This window comes from Sinocyclocheilus grahami, unplaced genomic scaffold (assembly GCF_001515645.1).
Source record: "Sinocyclocheilus grahami isolate Dianchi unplaced genomic scaffold, SAMN03320097.WGS_v1.1 scaffold688.1, whole genome shotgun sequence".
NCBI classification, from domain to species: Eukaryota; Metazoa; Chordata; class Actinopteri; order Cypriniformes; family Cyprinidae; genus Sinocyclocheilus; species Sinocyclocheilus grahami.
In genome coordinates, this window is record NW_015505867.1 from 503,974 (window position 1) to 519,023 (window position 15,050).

General features: G+C 39.9%; 1 protein-coding gene across 1 annotated transcript; it reads right to left on the reverse strand.

The window, feature by feature from the left end:
* Positions 1 to 586: 586 nt before the first annotated feature.
* Positions 587 to 9,553, reverse strand: sik1 (salt-inducible kinase 1). Its single transcript, XM_016243357.1, has 14 exons — positions 9,314 to 9,553; positions 8,644 to 8,841; positions 8,370 to 8,486; positions 5,839 to 5,902; positions 5,280 to 5,441; positions 4,935 to 5,059; positions 4,517 to 4,640; positions 4,205 to 4,425; positions 3,648 to 3,797; positions 3,444 to 3,554; positions 2,894 to 3,119; positions 2,557 to 2,811; positions 2,229 to 2,454; positions 587 to 1,958 (listed from the first exon to the last, which is right to left on the reverse strand). Exons 2-14 carry the CDS (start codon positions 8,794 to 8,796, stop codon positions 1,466 to 1,468), a joined length of 2,427 nt encoding a protein of 808 aa, XP_016098843.1. The 5' UTR covers positions 8,797 to 8,841; positions 9,314 to 9,553; the 3' UTR covers positions 587 to 1,465.
* Between the last annotated feature and the right edge of the window lie 5,497 nt (positions 9,554 to 15,050).

Consider the following 15,050-nt stretch of genomic DNA (forward strand, 5'->3'; position numbering starts at 1 on the left):
TGCGCTCTCTCTTTGGTTTTTCCTGTATCTTTTCTAGTTCTGCCGTTCTACAAAGCCAGCCTGGACACAAAGGTAACCTGTGTCATGAAGAGAACAAGTTGTATAAAAATGGCCAGGCTCTTATTTTCTATGCTCATGCAGAATACATCATTAAAATGATCTCGTACATACATACAATACAAACAAACAAACAAAAAACATGCTCTATAAAAGAAACAATAAAATTACATTATCAGGCATGAAGTACCTTTTACTTTCCTACAACAGCATCCTCTCCTGGTTCTACATTTCAATGTGAAATATTGCACTATACTCATATTCTTTGTTCACTGTTTAAAAAAAAATATTAAAACAAGCAAATTTACACCATTAATGAGGGTCATGAGTTCAAGACATTGTAATGGGCCTAACTTATTCTCATACAGTGTGTGTTGAGATACAGCCTTTTGAGGAGAATGATCAGTTATGGTGGAGGTAGTGGACTGATGGAAGAGGAGTCTTGAGGGACCAAAACTGAACGGCTAGGCCGGACAATGTCTCCCAATTTCATTAAGTCATTGGTAGGTGCACATTTGTATGATCATAATTTTCTAGCGTCTTTGTATATAGGTGACTAAACATGAAGCAGCATTAAAGTCATTGTCACAGACAGTGAAAACCCAAAGAGCTGGTCTAGTAAACACTATGTAGTACCTCTTGTGCTTATATCTAGCTTACTCTCATTTGACTTTCCCCTCATGCTAAGGCGCCTCTTCATTGCACACACATCATTGGAGGCATCGTGTGGCTAGTTTGCACACATTTTCACATCACAGATGAAATGACAGTATTTTTTTTCTTAGTTTTTGGAAGTTTTGGATAAGTCAGATACTGCATTTTGTTTCAAGAACTTTGAGGAAAGAAATCAAAGAGGCAAAAAAAGCAATCAACTTTGGTCTTCTCTGGAGATGTAAAACAAACAAACAAAATAAAAAGCTCAAGATCTAAAAGGAATTGGAAAAATCTGTAAGAAAGACATCACTGTCCTATTTTCATACTTGTATAGAGGATAAACAAGCGTCTCTGACATAATCATTCGCGATTGTGGAGGCCAGCTTTACGTATGAGTGGAACTACTCACAAATGGATGAAAACTCACACTCTTCAGTTCCTTGTTCAGCGACCCGTCCTTTATTGCTGTGTGGACAGGAGCACCTGGCAAGGATCATGGGCTCAATGAAGAGGTTGGTTATTGCTTCTTATTTTCTCTGGTCATTCCAACACATATAGACATAATCGTGGAATTGTGTGTCCAGAGAGAGTAAAATTTCTCTCCTATGCATTAGAAAACTAATGAGAGCATCATCAAAATGAGATGCTTTCTAGTTCTGACGCTCAACACCATTGTCCATTGGCTCACTCTGGACTAAGAGTGGTGGAAGCAGTCAGCATCACTCTAAGACCTTCTTCAAAGTCTTTGCCTTCTTTACTTGACCATGACACAGCTGCTGAGTTGCTGCTTTTGACCAGCACAGACCAGCTCCTGAACATCAGGTTCAGGCTCGATGTTGGTGCTCAGGCTCCAACTGCCCTGCTGAGGCAGGAGGGAGAAAGGCCCCTGGGACAGGATGGTGGGGTGGATTCGCAGGTGCTGTGGGGACTGAGGGTGGAGATGTGGCCGATGGCTGATGTGCAGACGAGCCTCCAGAAGATGGGCAGCAGATGCCACGGGGGACAAGGACGAGGAAGATGAGTCAAGAGACTGCTGCTGCTGCTGCTGCTGCCACAGGTTGTGCTGGAAGGCGATGGATGTCTGCTGGCACAGTGGGAGGATAGGTTGAGTCGGGGGGTTGGAAAAGAGGGCAGCAGGGGCGAAGAGATTGTTGGAGGGAGGAGATGAGGGGTGGGACTGTGAGAGGAAGAGCACGGGCTGCTGAGACTGGACTTGGGGCTGAGGCTGGTGCTGGATCTGCAGCATTCTGTATGAAAGAACAACATAGTTTAGGTTTATTCAAGAAATTTACCAACCCTGTTCTTGGAGGCACCCCAACAGTACACATTTTGAATGTCTCCTTTATCTGATCCATCCATTTCAGGTCTTGGGGTCTATACTAATGAGCTGATTCAGGTGTGTTTGATTAGGAAGAGTTTAAAATTGTGGAGTACTGGGGTAGCTCCAGGAACAGGGTTGGGAAACACTGACGTTTCCAATATTCAGTAGTCTGGGATATGTATGGATTTCTTCTCACCTTTGCTGATGCAGAACTTCCTCCAGCATGTTGCGGCGCTCACGAGGGCTGCTAGAGCTCTGGAGGCTTGATGGAGAGCACAGAGTTGGGCCAAGTGACCCCCGGCTGCCTCTGGAGCATGAGGCCGGGGGGCACACCTGTCGTGCCAGACCTTTGATCTTGTTCAACCCCAGCAGGCCTTTCGCACGAGTGTTCTTCCTCAGCTGCTGTCTGAATGCCTTCAGCCCTAGAGAAATAATCACAGACCGGTTAGAAACTTCTTAGCCATGTGATTCTATAAATCTTGCACGTGTTTTAAAGTAGATTTTTCATTTTTAATTAAACTCACCCTGTGTAAGGGAGGTGTCTGAAGCCCTACGCCCCTCTTGGAAGCTTGCTGCAAGCAAGGTCCCTTGATTTTGCAAGAGGAGGTTGGAGGAAAGAGTGAGGGGCGACCTAGCAGGGGCTAATGCCTCAGGCCCTGTATTGGAGGCAAGCAGGGATGAAAGATCCCCTACAGCAGTGGAGAGGGCAGGGTTGGGGTTCGAGGAGGACTTCAGACAGCTGTCAGAGGAAGCACCATCTGAAGGACTGACCACAATACCTGAGAGGATGACAGATGTAATTAACAACCCGATCCTTGCATTAAGTCCTTCAATTCACCCTAGTATTAACATTTGACTTACAGGGTGGATTGCACTTGTGGAATCGAGCAGAGACCTCTGCAAGTGTGTGCCTTCGGGAGGTGGTGCTGGGCAAATGGGGCGGCTGGACCTGCAGCATCCCCTCTTCCTCCTCCAGGTCATGAGGTCGCACCTCCTCGCTTATGGTAGTCTCCAGCAGGCTGTTGGGGGAGATGGATCGGTTCCACAGGAGCCCGTTCAGGCTGGCTTCCACTGGGCACACCACACGCTGAGGAAGGGAGGGAGGCATTCACATTAGCCACTGCCTGTCTCTAATGGAGGAGGGGGATTGGGGGTGCACTGCATATCTGCAATATGAAACAGGGAGTCTATTTACTGAGCAACTAGGAAGAGAGGGGTCTAGAGCAGGGGTGGGCAACTCCTGCAGATTTTAGCTCCAACCCTACCCAAACACAGTGATCCTGAAGACCTTGATTAACTTGTTCAGGTGTGTTTAATCAGGGTTGGAGCTAATCTCTGCAGGACAGTGGACCTCTTGTTACCCACCCTTAGTCTAGAGAGGGATTACGTCAAGCTTAAGGGAAGTACTGACCTGAAACAGGCCTCCTTGTTCACATTCCATTTTTGAATGGACAGGAGTGTTCACCTTGGTGGCTCCGGGGAAAGCTGAGGTTCTGAATCTGTCAGACGATTCCATGATCAACTTGAAAAAGAGATGGACAGACGACGAGCTGAGTTAGCACAGGGAGATTTCATCTTACACAGGAGACTATCTTGGCCTCGCCTCGACACTCACCTCTGGGGTGGAGGAATCGGACGCTGTCCTCGACCTCTGATTCCAGGCCCCGCACTGGCGGCTCAGCTGTTGGCTGCGGTGCTCCTTCACTCTTTCTAGCAGCAGGTAATAGATTGCTGAGAAGTGGTTGTAGCTACTGTTCTGGAGAGACTGTGGAAGGCAATTGAAAAACTGTTTTAGACACAGTGACCATACTGAGCATCACTTTAATATGTGTAATGCAATGCAGGCAGTCTGCGTCAAGAATGAACTTCTTAAGGGATATTACCAAAAGATAAAAGCGACACAGCATGGCAGCTTTTAAAACAGATGCTACTGTGTTTATCCTTTCTGTGCCAACAGAAGGACATAAGGAAAGCTATGGGAAGCTGGATAAGGTGTTGTTTTTATTCTGAGGTGACAAATTAACAATTTACGTCCCTTGAACAACATATATTAACACTTGCTCTGGTAAAAAAAAAGCCCTTCCCTGCTGGAAACAACTAACCATGTACTGTTTGTAACATACACAGGAACACATGTCTCCACAAGCCAACTGAATCTGCCCCTTTTCTCACCTCAACAGTCCTCTGTCTGTCAATGCCGAGGGTCTGCATGATACTCAAGACGGGTTCACTGTAGTCTCCCAGGTTGGAGTTGTAGTCAGTAAGGGACAGAGAAAGGGTCTGGTGGGGTGCGCTGGGATCCGCAAGCATCCAGCGGTGCTGCTTGATCTGAGCCACGCTGATCCGCTTGGCTGGGTCAACCACCAGCATCTTACGAATCAGATTTTCACAGTCTGGACAAGGAGACAAGGAGGTCTAGGTCAAAACTGGTTTTCTTACAATGATGCAGCATTTTACATGAAAAAAGGGAGCGAAGAGCTGTACCTTGTGACATGAAGAATGGTATTCTGAAGCGGCCCTCTGTCACTCTCTGTCTCAAAGCTGGAAGACTGTCCCCATCAAAGGGCAGGGACCCGCACACTAACACATACAGAACCACACCTAGACTCTGTGAAAGACACACATTTGTAGTATGTATTAGATTTGCATTTATACCAGTGCTTGCAAGGCAGCAAATAATAATGTTCTATATTTTATTATATTAAATTCAATATGCAAATAGGTGTTAGCTAAAGGACTAGTGGCAATTTAGAGTGCAAATTAGACAATGACATCAATGAAATTGGTTAATTTATAAATGCTAAACAGAGTTTCAGAATTTCATAATGATGATTTTATAATTATAATTGCATCTTCAGCAGCTGTGTAAGACATCAGCAAAGCATCAGTTTGATAAACATACCCAAATGTCTAACTGTGGCCCCTCATATTCCTTTCCCTCAAAGACCTCTGGGGCAGCGTATGGTGGGCTTCCACACCAGGTGGAGAGAGGCTCCCCAGCATTATAGAAGTTTCCAAATCCAAAGTCTGAAAGAAATGGAGGAGAAGTAAGTTATTTGTTGATGAAAAGACTGAACGGCTTGTGTCAGTACAGAGAATCAGATTTGATTACTTAATTTTATTACTGATCCTAACTGTGAATTCAGTAATTGCTTTCTTGCTAGAGCACTCAGTCTGACTATGAGAAGTGTTTATGAGCAGGGCACCTCAATATGTAAACCCTTAAAAGCTTATTTTCTTTGCTCACCTGCCAGCTTGATGTTCATGTTGGCGTCTAGCAGCAGGTTTTCAGTTTTGAGGTCTCTGTGGACTATGTGGTGCCGATGGCAGTAGTCCACTGCCGTCAGAATCTGCCAAAACTTCTTACGAGCCTCGTTTTCACTCATCCGTCCGTTGGATGTCAGATAGTCTGTAAAAAAAGAGGACGGCTTAGGAAGGGAGGAGACATTGCCTTAAAAACACCATATAAAGACAGAACCTGAGTATATGACAGGTGAAGAGACAGATATGTTATACTGTTTAAATCCCTACGTGGTGAGGACAAGCAGAGGTAGAGCAGCTTATCCCTTTTTCATGGTTACATAAAGCTTGAAAATCCAACACCTGTCTCGCTCTGTGCTCACTCACTGCTCTGACAGCAGTATTGATCTAAATAATTCTCTCCCCATCAGACCTCATTATCCACAACAATTGGACAAGAGGTTTTGGGAGAGTCACAGACATCAAAAAAAAAAAGAAAAAAAAGACGCCAAGCACTCTTTTCACAGATTACTTACTCATTCATTTACAAAAGTGTTTCCACTTACCAAACATTTCTCCATTTTTTGCATACTCTGTCACAATGTACAGCATGTCTTTGGTCTCCATGACCTGTAAAGACAAAAACATCATAGAATTTGAAAAATGATAATTTAATAAATTAATAATTCTAATTATTATTACAAATTATCACATTTTGCTAATTGTTTAAACATTTTGTGCATGTAGCTGTTATGAACTAATACTGAGAGATGCATGGAATATCTGTAGTTTAAATAAATCATTTATAAAATATAGAGCCATTTAAAATGGTTTAATAATACAGTAATATACACATAAAAAAATTAACAATATACATTTTCTATTACACATTCATTTCAATTGTAATTTATGTGTCAATGTACATTTTATGCATCAACAAGCCAACTGTCTGATCTCTACTTCTCTTTCGAACCAAATTTCCTCTTTCTGTCAACTTCTATCATAGTTCTTGTTGTTCATAAATGACAGGTTAGTTTGTAATGATATGCGCCATTGCATAAGAGTGTAGCCAAGCATTTTATCAATGCCCTGAACACACACACACACGCACACGCATGTCTTTCTCAGATGCCTGCTGTCTGATCCATCAGTACCACTGAAGCAGCTTATGACAGCTGAAACTTATCTTCACCAACCTGTTTCTTTTGAACCATAAAATTCGTTCACACATAAGACCTAGTTTGAGCATAAAGGCATGCAGTGACACAAAAGGATCTGTATTTCAACAATTAATGGCGCAAAAATGTATAAAAGAGAGGGTGTATGACGTCCTCGCCCTTTATGAGAATGTCCCGTAAGTTCCCGGCAGAGGCCTGAGGGAGAAATACTAAACGCTGCATGTTGCGCTACCAGAAAGAGTTGCACAACAGGTTCTGTGCTGTCCTCTTTTTCTATTGGTGAAAAAACCTGTGTAACCGTCCATATGCGCTCAGCCACTCGATACTTCAGGTCAGTGTGTAACATAACGTGTCATGACCCATATAGTCAGGCTGTGCAACAGCAGGAAAAGGCTCTTTATCTCTAGATAAACCCGGCATCCAAAGACTTCAGTCTTTAATGTCAACCCAGAGGGGCCAATGATGTCATAGCTTCCTTAGAAACCCCATCCTGTTCAGCCCACAGAGACATCTCACTCCGTCACTAACACAGAGGGAGATGAGTGAAAGAAACTATTGAATAGTTTCTCTGAAGTGAATGAGACGCTAAAGGCAATAAAATGACTGTTTGTACAAGAAGCAAGAGAACAGAAACAGCTTATCATGAGGGGTCATGGGTCAATATTTCTACATTTTTCATCTCAAGGGCTTTTTGCTTTAAATAAACAGGGCTTCAGTTATGAAAGGAGAGATAGATTTGAGGTTATCTGACACTAAACCGGTATCAAGCTGAAAGCAGAAAATCCAGGACGCTTTCGTGAAGGATTCTTACTTATGCTGCAGTCATAAGCTTACATGTTGGATGACATTAGGCTATGTTTTAATTAATTCATATGAAAGAGTATGCTGAAGGAATGGCACATCCTGCTCATATCAAACTACAGCGCTACTGGTCAGTTCCCAAAAATGTCACCCTCTTACAAATGTGAGAGGTCAGATCCAAAGAAGTGAGGTGTGATGTTATTCACAAGGATTTTAGTTTCTCGCAGCTTCAGATCTGCAAAATGCTAATCTCCGAACAAAATCAACTTAAATTATACAGGCTATGAGAGAAAGAATGTGCGGACATATTAGCACCCTGTATTAGCCTGCCACTGTGTGCATGAATGTGCGAGCCAAAACATGGCGACAAAACAAGCCAAGGGATCAAATCAGATTGTACTTCTTAGAGATTTTTCCTCTGGCTAGCTTCACGTGACTCTGCAGACACATTGCACTTGACTTTCACCAGTGCTAGTTAAGTCAGAGATTTAGACCCTGTATCCTTATATCCACCACACTTTCAGCTTTTCTGTGCCTCTCATTCCCAGACAAAAAACAAAACAAAACACAAATGAGTCTATAGTAATCCTATTTAAAAAACAATGTGATTTAAAAGCCAACAAATCACATTAAAACAGCCTTGAATCCAAATTGCGAATAAAAATGGCGGTTTTCGCGAAACCATGCCGTTGTTACCTTCAGGATCCTTTACTAGCTCCAAAATTACTTTATTTGGTGTAACCTAATGATCAGTTTCTTTGTCTGTCATATTATATACTTTAAATTCAATAAAACCAGTTTCAGGTAACCTGACGAAACATATTTAACAGTGTAATGCAGTGGACAGTTGCTATGCAGAAGCTGAATGCAAGGAACAAAATAACTTCAGTCTAATTATACATTGCACGCTATCCAGATGCACTTCCAGGGAAGAGTACTTCCACCTCACCATGTGCCTGACCAACACTTAGACATCCACTCACCATTCTCTCAGTGTCACCGATCATGCTAAACTATACAACACTCCCTCAGTTTAGCTGACTTTAATCCAGCTATTTCAACAGGGCAGCCCTAGTAATTATAGCATCATTATTAACTTTACAAATCCTATAACTTACCTGATAGAGCTTTATGATGTGAGGGTGATTGAGCAGCTTCATAATCTGAACCTCCCTGTAGATTTTCTCCAAGTTGGCAGAGTTTAGTCTTGTTTTATCAATTATTTTAATTGCAACCTGCATGAAAATACAATCAAATGTACGTTTAGAAATGCAGCTGAATATACTGTACATTATTATTACTATTATTGCTTGCCAATTTGTAGGAAAATATCAAAAGATACTAAATAACTGTATTATGTAAAACGTCTAAAATATTCTGCAGGAGGCTTACCTGTGTTTTTGTTACTTTGTGTCTGGCCAGTTTGACCACAGCGAAGTTCCCCTTGCCGAGGGTCCTGACGATCTCATAGAAGCCGACCTGCAGAGGCCTGGCCTGGGCACAGCTGGACTGAGAGCCCGCGCTGCTGACCGACATTATAACCATGATGCCGGTTTTGTGTGTGCCGAAGCGCAGCGATAACTAACTGATCTGCAATAAACCAGAAATGGTAGGTTATAAATGCGCACGAATACTACTGAACTTGAGCGACAAAATTACAATCATTATTCGCTATTTACAATAATTCTTACACATGCGATAACATCACAAAACAGTCTATGATTGCTTTATAAATCAATTAATCAATAAACATTTTATTTTAAGATGCACTGACATTTTTAACACATTTGAACTCATTCAAAAGCAAGTTAATGTCATTGTAACGGTCTTTCAAATTGTAGCCTACAATTAATAGAAACTTCAGACTAAACGCACGATAGGCTAACAGGTCAAACCAGCGCGCAACGTCCATAAATGTCCTTGAAATTCAGAGAAATGTCATATATATATATATATATATAAAAATAAAAAAAATAAAAAAATCTAGGTATATAATGACAAAGTGTATATCAGTTTCAAACACGCATGTCAAGGGAAATATCAAAAGCGAAGGTACTCTTACCTTTAACACGCGAATAAATCCCACCTCCTTCCACAATACAAATGATTTTTTAAATCCTGCATTTACAAGTCATTCCTTATGCAACTCTTGAGGGGAAAACTTGCTTTTGTTTTTATTCTGTCTTGATAATAGTTCCTATGTACAGTGATGCATTCACTTTGACGGAGCGCGCTACTATGCACAAGGTGCCGCTCCGTCCACCGAGGCTCCGCTCTAGAGCAGCTCTGCTGGCAACGGGACAAACGCTACAGGCTCCTGGTGTGCTGAGGGACTCCGCCCCCTCCCCCTCCCCCTCCCCCTCCCCCTCCTCCTCTTGCCATAACAATCTGATACCGCCTCATTAACGTCATACTCGCGTCAGAGGGCAGTCGTTGCCCAGCAACCGTGCGGGCACGTCGCACGCTGACGCCAGTGCTGATGGAGGGGTTGCTTGGAGATGAGGACGATCGCGCCAGTGGCAGATATGTGTCGCCGCTCTCGAGCTGTTAGTGTAATGTGGAGGCTCAGCGGCTCACAGGCTCTGCTCCACCTGCTGGAAGGCATGCGCACTCCGCGAGCTGTCAACTTGCTTGACATGGTTGTGTCTATTTGAGGAATACAAAGAACGAGTTATGATTTTGCTGTGTGAACGCAACTGAGAATGCATGTTTGTTTTGGAGCCTGAGTTCCCAGTATACATTAACCCCTAAAATATATATATTTTTTTATTGCTGTCATTTTTTCCACATCTAGGCCTACACCCATATGACATTTCTGGACTTCCTCACGTCAGCTAATTTAGTTCACTTTTATTTTGCTATTTTAGTAGGGAGTTTTGATTAGCCTAATTTGTGGCCAGATGTATATGGGCCAAATGAAATAGTTTTTCATTTTCCATCTGTTATTTACATATGTAAATATACATATAGCTGAAATATCATGTTCAGATGGATATTTAGTAAGCAAGTAAATAGCAAGCTGTCATTTAGCAAACACTTTTATCCATAGTGATTTATTAGTATAATACGGTGACTCTCACCCCAGTGAGAAACCTGACATACACATGCACATCTAATTTAATATAAGAAAAATATTTTCATTTCCAAAACTAGTATGCAGAAACACTTTATAATAGTTTCAGTTGTTAACATGAGTTAGCAATGAATACAACTGATACAGTATTTATTAATTTTAGTTCATATTAGCATTTGTAAATACATTTTTAAGATGAAAAGTCACATCAGCTAATATTTATGCACTTTACTTTACATGATAACATTAACAAAGGTTAGGTGTAAAAATATGTTTATTAATTAGTTCATGTTAGTTAATGCATTAATTAATGTGTGCAAATGAAACCTTATTGTAAAGTGTTACCGCTTTAATAAAAATACAACTATTCATTGTTATTTCAAGATAACCTCAGATCTATTAAACAATATTATCAGATGCAACTTTTGATTTTAATAATGTATTAGATGTATTTTTATGTATGTATTTTTTTCATTGTTAGTTTATGTTACCTAATGTAGTTAACAAATGGAACCTTATTGTAAAGTATTACTGAATATGCATATAAATGCATCTCTGTGCAGTCTGAGCTGGCTATGCATTCTATATCTCATGTCATATATTGCATTTTGTCATTAATAATACTTTATATGGTATTCTACATAGCCACAGGTATGTGGACAACCTCCTCTGATGAACAGGTTTGATTTTTTCAGCTACACCCATTCCTTACAATTACATAAAATAAAGTATGCAGTCATACTTGATATTACTCCCAATGCTTGTGAAATTAAATGCTCAAAAAGCACATTACATTTGCAATCTTTTCATGAAAATATGCAAGTATGAGTGGACACGTTTACACATGCAGTGATTGTAATGCACAATTTAGTTCTTAGAAAACACTGCTTGCAGGGCTGTTTACAAGAATCGAGTCTCCTTCTGAAAGTCAAGGTTGTGAGTAATCTGCTCTGCAGTTCAAGAGAGGGAGGGGTGCATCATTCATTGTGTATGCACAGCACTGATCTATATGACAATGCTTGATGTCCACAGAGAGCATATACCGCATTGGCATTAGCATTTCTCAGAGATCTTACATGTGCACACAAATAGGTGCATGCACAAGCTTTTGCTTGCAAACCCCTCCCCGGCATTCAAGCATACACACACACACACATACATACCGGCATAGATTTATGCCTGAGGCAACCCCGCAGAGGAATAAAGCCATTTGAAATGGCTGATACAGATAAAGATCTACTGGTAATCAGTGTGTCAACACTGAAACAGATGCAGAAGGCTAATATGATGGTAGCAATACAGCTATAGCGTAGATGACAGTTTGAACAACAAGATCATAAAACACATACTTGTTGTTTGTCATGGAATTAAACATGTGGCATTACCCTTATTATCAGCAGGTGTAATGTTTTACTTTCGGTGACCTCAATTCATCTGTCAAACAGATGACGAAGTTTATCTTCCAGACAAAAACCATGTTTCAGAATAAGAGCTCATTCAAGCCAGCTCATGATTCATAGATCAGACATTACTGCTTGCAATTCATCAAAAAAGGGTTGCTTTTGGGTTGCGGAATGCACCTACATTTCTTTCTTCACACGAGGTGAAGTTTGGGGACTCCTTTTGGTTTTGATATCTCTGAAAAGAAACCCCAGTATAGTATCTTCACACCATGACATTAATGAGGGGTCTCCCTCAAAAGCGATCTTTCAGAAACAGAGGATATGCTGTCCACGCAAAAGACTATGAAAGTCTCCGGAGGAGTTTCTTGGTTTTGGTGGTGAGACATTCATCACATTCAACAACACACAAACTTTTCCGCTCCATGTCTATAGTGGTGTCAAAAAGTTTTCTGAGTCATGGTGGAACTAGAATAGACTGCGAGAATAAACAAACAAGACACTGGACAACTGCACACTGCAAAAATCATCATTATCAACTGTTTGGACTCTCATTCTCACGGCACCCATTCACTGCAGAGGATCCATTGGTGAGCAAGTAATTAATGCTAAATTTCTTCAAATGAAGAAACAAACTGATCTACAAATGGGTGGCCTGAGGGTGAATACATTTTTAGCAAATTTTCATTTTTGGGTGAACTGTTCCTTTAAACTTAAACTTACTTAATTAAAAAAAATAAAAATCAGAAAACAAGACTTAATATTTTATGTCATTTTGCTTATCAATATTAAAAATATCAATATTTATACTGGAAAACAAGACAAAAATACCAAGTAAGAAAATCATTTTATGCAGTGCAGAAATGCCAAAGCATCACTAAGAACAGGAAAAGGTGAAGAAAATTAGGTAGAAACAATTGATGGGGGAGGCAAATCAACACGATACCTCCTCCACAGACGGAGGTGAAAAAAAGCAGATCATCCCACGCTGCTGGTTAATCTTTGCTCAGCTGGACGAATGCAAACATGATGCAAAGAAACCAGCTGACTCAAATGTCATATACTTTCACCTGACTTGTACCTAAAGCACCAATACTGCACAGCCCTAAAGGTCACACGCTAGCAGTGAAACTCCGCCAGCCGGCACTAACCACAGTACACCGTTTGCATTGCAGATGACTTTAACCCAACCTGTTTGCATATCTCTCTGCTTTAAATGTAATCTGATTTTGACATGATCCTATTTGTTATGCAACCTGTATTGTGATGCCACCTGGGCTCTGCTCTAGACTCTTAACCTTGAGTGATTTAATCCTAACAGACATTTAGGTCATTGCACAGTTATAATATCAATTCTCAAATTAGACTTTTTTCAGAGAAACTGTGCCCTTTCATATTAAAATTCTGTTTCCAAACCATTTTAATTCCATAATCTGACATGTAACGTATTCTGCACCAAATGAGAGGACTATAAAATGTACATTAAGATGCATTATTGAGCTATGCAGAATAGAATAAGATGAACGGGACAACATTAATGAGCACTCAGATATATCTTATTAGTTAAAAACACAAATGATTGCATTTTACTGTAAGGGCTCATTCAAGCCAGCTCCGTAATTCATAAATCAGACATTACTGCTTCAAATTCGTTAAAAGGACAGCACACTAATGAGCTACCAGACATATTTTATAAGTTAAAAACACCAGTTTGTTTGAATGATTCATCTGAATGAATCAGTTCTCTGATGCATTTGCCTATGAAGAGTATTACACTGTGCTTTCAAATTCAAATTCAAATACAAATTCAAATTTATTTTGTTGCTTTTTTAAAAAAATGTTAATGTTGTGTAATGTTTTGCTGGTTAACAATATAAAAAATATTATAATGTTTGTTGGAAAAAAAATACACTGAACAATATAAAATAAACAATTAAAAAACTAGTTTTCTAGTTTTATTGGTGGTAATTCATGTAATTTGATCTGTTCAAATGTTGTTTTATAATTTTAAGTTACATTAATTGAGATCCTTATGGTTGTAATGTGCGCCTCCTTCCAAAAGTTTGTTGGTCAGTCAGATTATTTTTTTTTTAAGAAGAAGAAGAAGAAACAAATACTTTTATTAATCAAGGATGCTTTAAATTGATCGAAAGTGACAGTAAAGACATTCATGTAAAAAAAAAATTCAATTATCAAAGAATCCTGAAAAAAAAAAGTGTACATCATGTGACACTGAAGACTGGAGTACTGACTGCTGAAAATTCAGCTTTGCCATCACAGAAATAAAATACATTTTAAACTATTATGCTTTTTCACTTTTTCAACTTTAGTTAGTCTGTAATGTTGCTGTTTAAGCATAAAAAAGATCTGCAAAGTTGCAAAGCTCAAAGTCCAATTCAAAAGGAGATATTTTATTGAACAGAAATCACTTTTCAAAAACTACAACGAACGACTCGTTTGGACTACAACGCATATTTTCCGGGATTTGTGATATCACAAATATCGACGAATGGGACGAGACCAGGTTGAGCTGCACTAGAGAAGGCAACGAGTGTTATCACTGTCAGAGCAGTTCTCTGATGCATTTGCCTATGAAGAGTATTACACTGTGCTTTCAAATTCAAATTCAAATACAAATTCAAATTTATTTTGTTGCTTTTTAAAAAAAAATTTAATGTTGTGTAATGTTTTGCTGGTTAGCAATATAAAAAATATTATAATGTTTGTTGGAAAAAAAATGCACTGAACAATATAAAATAAACAATTAAAAAACAGTGAAATAACTTAAATGATTTTAGCAAATGGCTGCAATATAACAAAGAGTGAAAAATTTAAGGGGGTCTGAATACTTTCCGTACCCACTGTATATATATATATACACGTATGTGCTTATTAAGGTGATTAGCTGACGAGCTCCACCTGAGCCAGACTGATTGATTATCTGATCGTGCTCCTCCCGAACCTTGTTAATAAAACATAATTTTCTTAAATCTTACCAATCCCATATTTTTGAACAGTAGTGTATCTAACACATTTTTAAAAAGAGTACCTTCACAGTATTTAGCTCTGCTAGAACTTATGAGCATCTTGCAGCTCGACCAGCTCCAGTTTCAGAGTAGCTTCCCAACACTTCCGGTGATTGATGTTATGAAACCCTACTGCTGGCAGGTCTACAAAAATCCTGGACATGTCATAACATCAGTCACGTCTTTTCCTAGAATTTCTCTCTGAGTTTAGACAACAAACATCAAAGGCTCTTTCAACTGCTCTATCAACTGTTGAGCAGCTTACAAAGTTTCCTGTAAATATGGCAATGTCGGTAAAGG

What these genes read in the sequence shown, in the direction of transcription:
- sik1 (XM_016243357.1), bottom strand. Translation starts at nt 8,796, where the DNA reads ATGGTTATAATGTCGGTCAGCAGCGCGGGCTCTCAGTCCAGCTGTGCC. An exon ending in AAAAAATGGAGAAATGTTTG is followed by an intron (nt 5,442 to 5,838) that starts GTAAGTGGAAAC and finishes CTTTTTTTACAG; the next exon opens with ACTATCTGACATCCAACGGA. An exon ending in GGCCACAGTTAGACATTTGG is followed by an intron (nt 4,641 to 4,934) that starts GTATGTTTATCA and finishes TGTCTTTCACAG; the next exon opens with AGTCTAGGTGTGGTTCTGTA.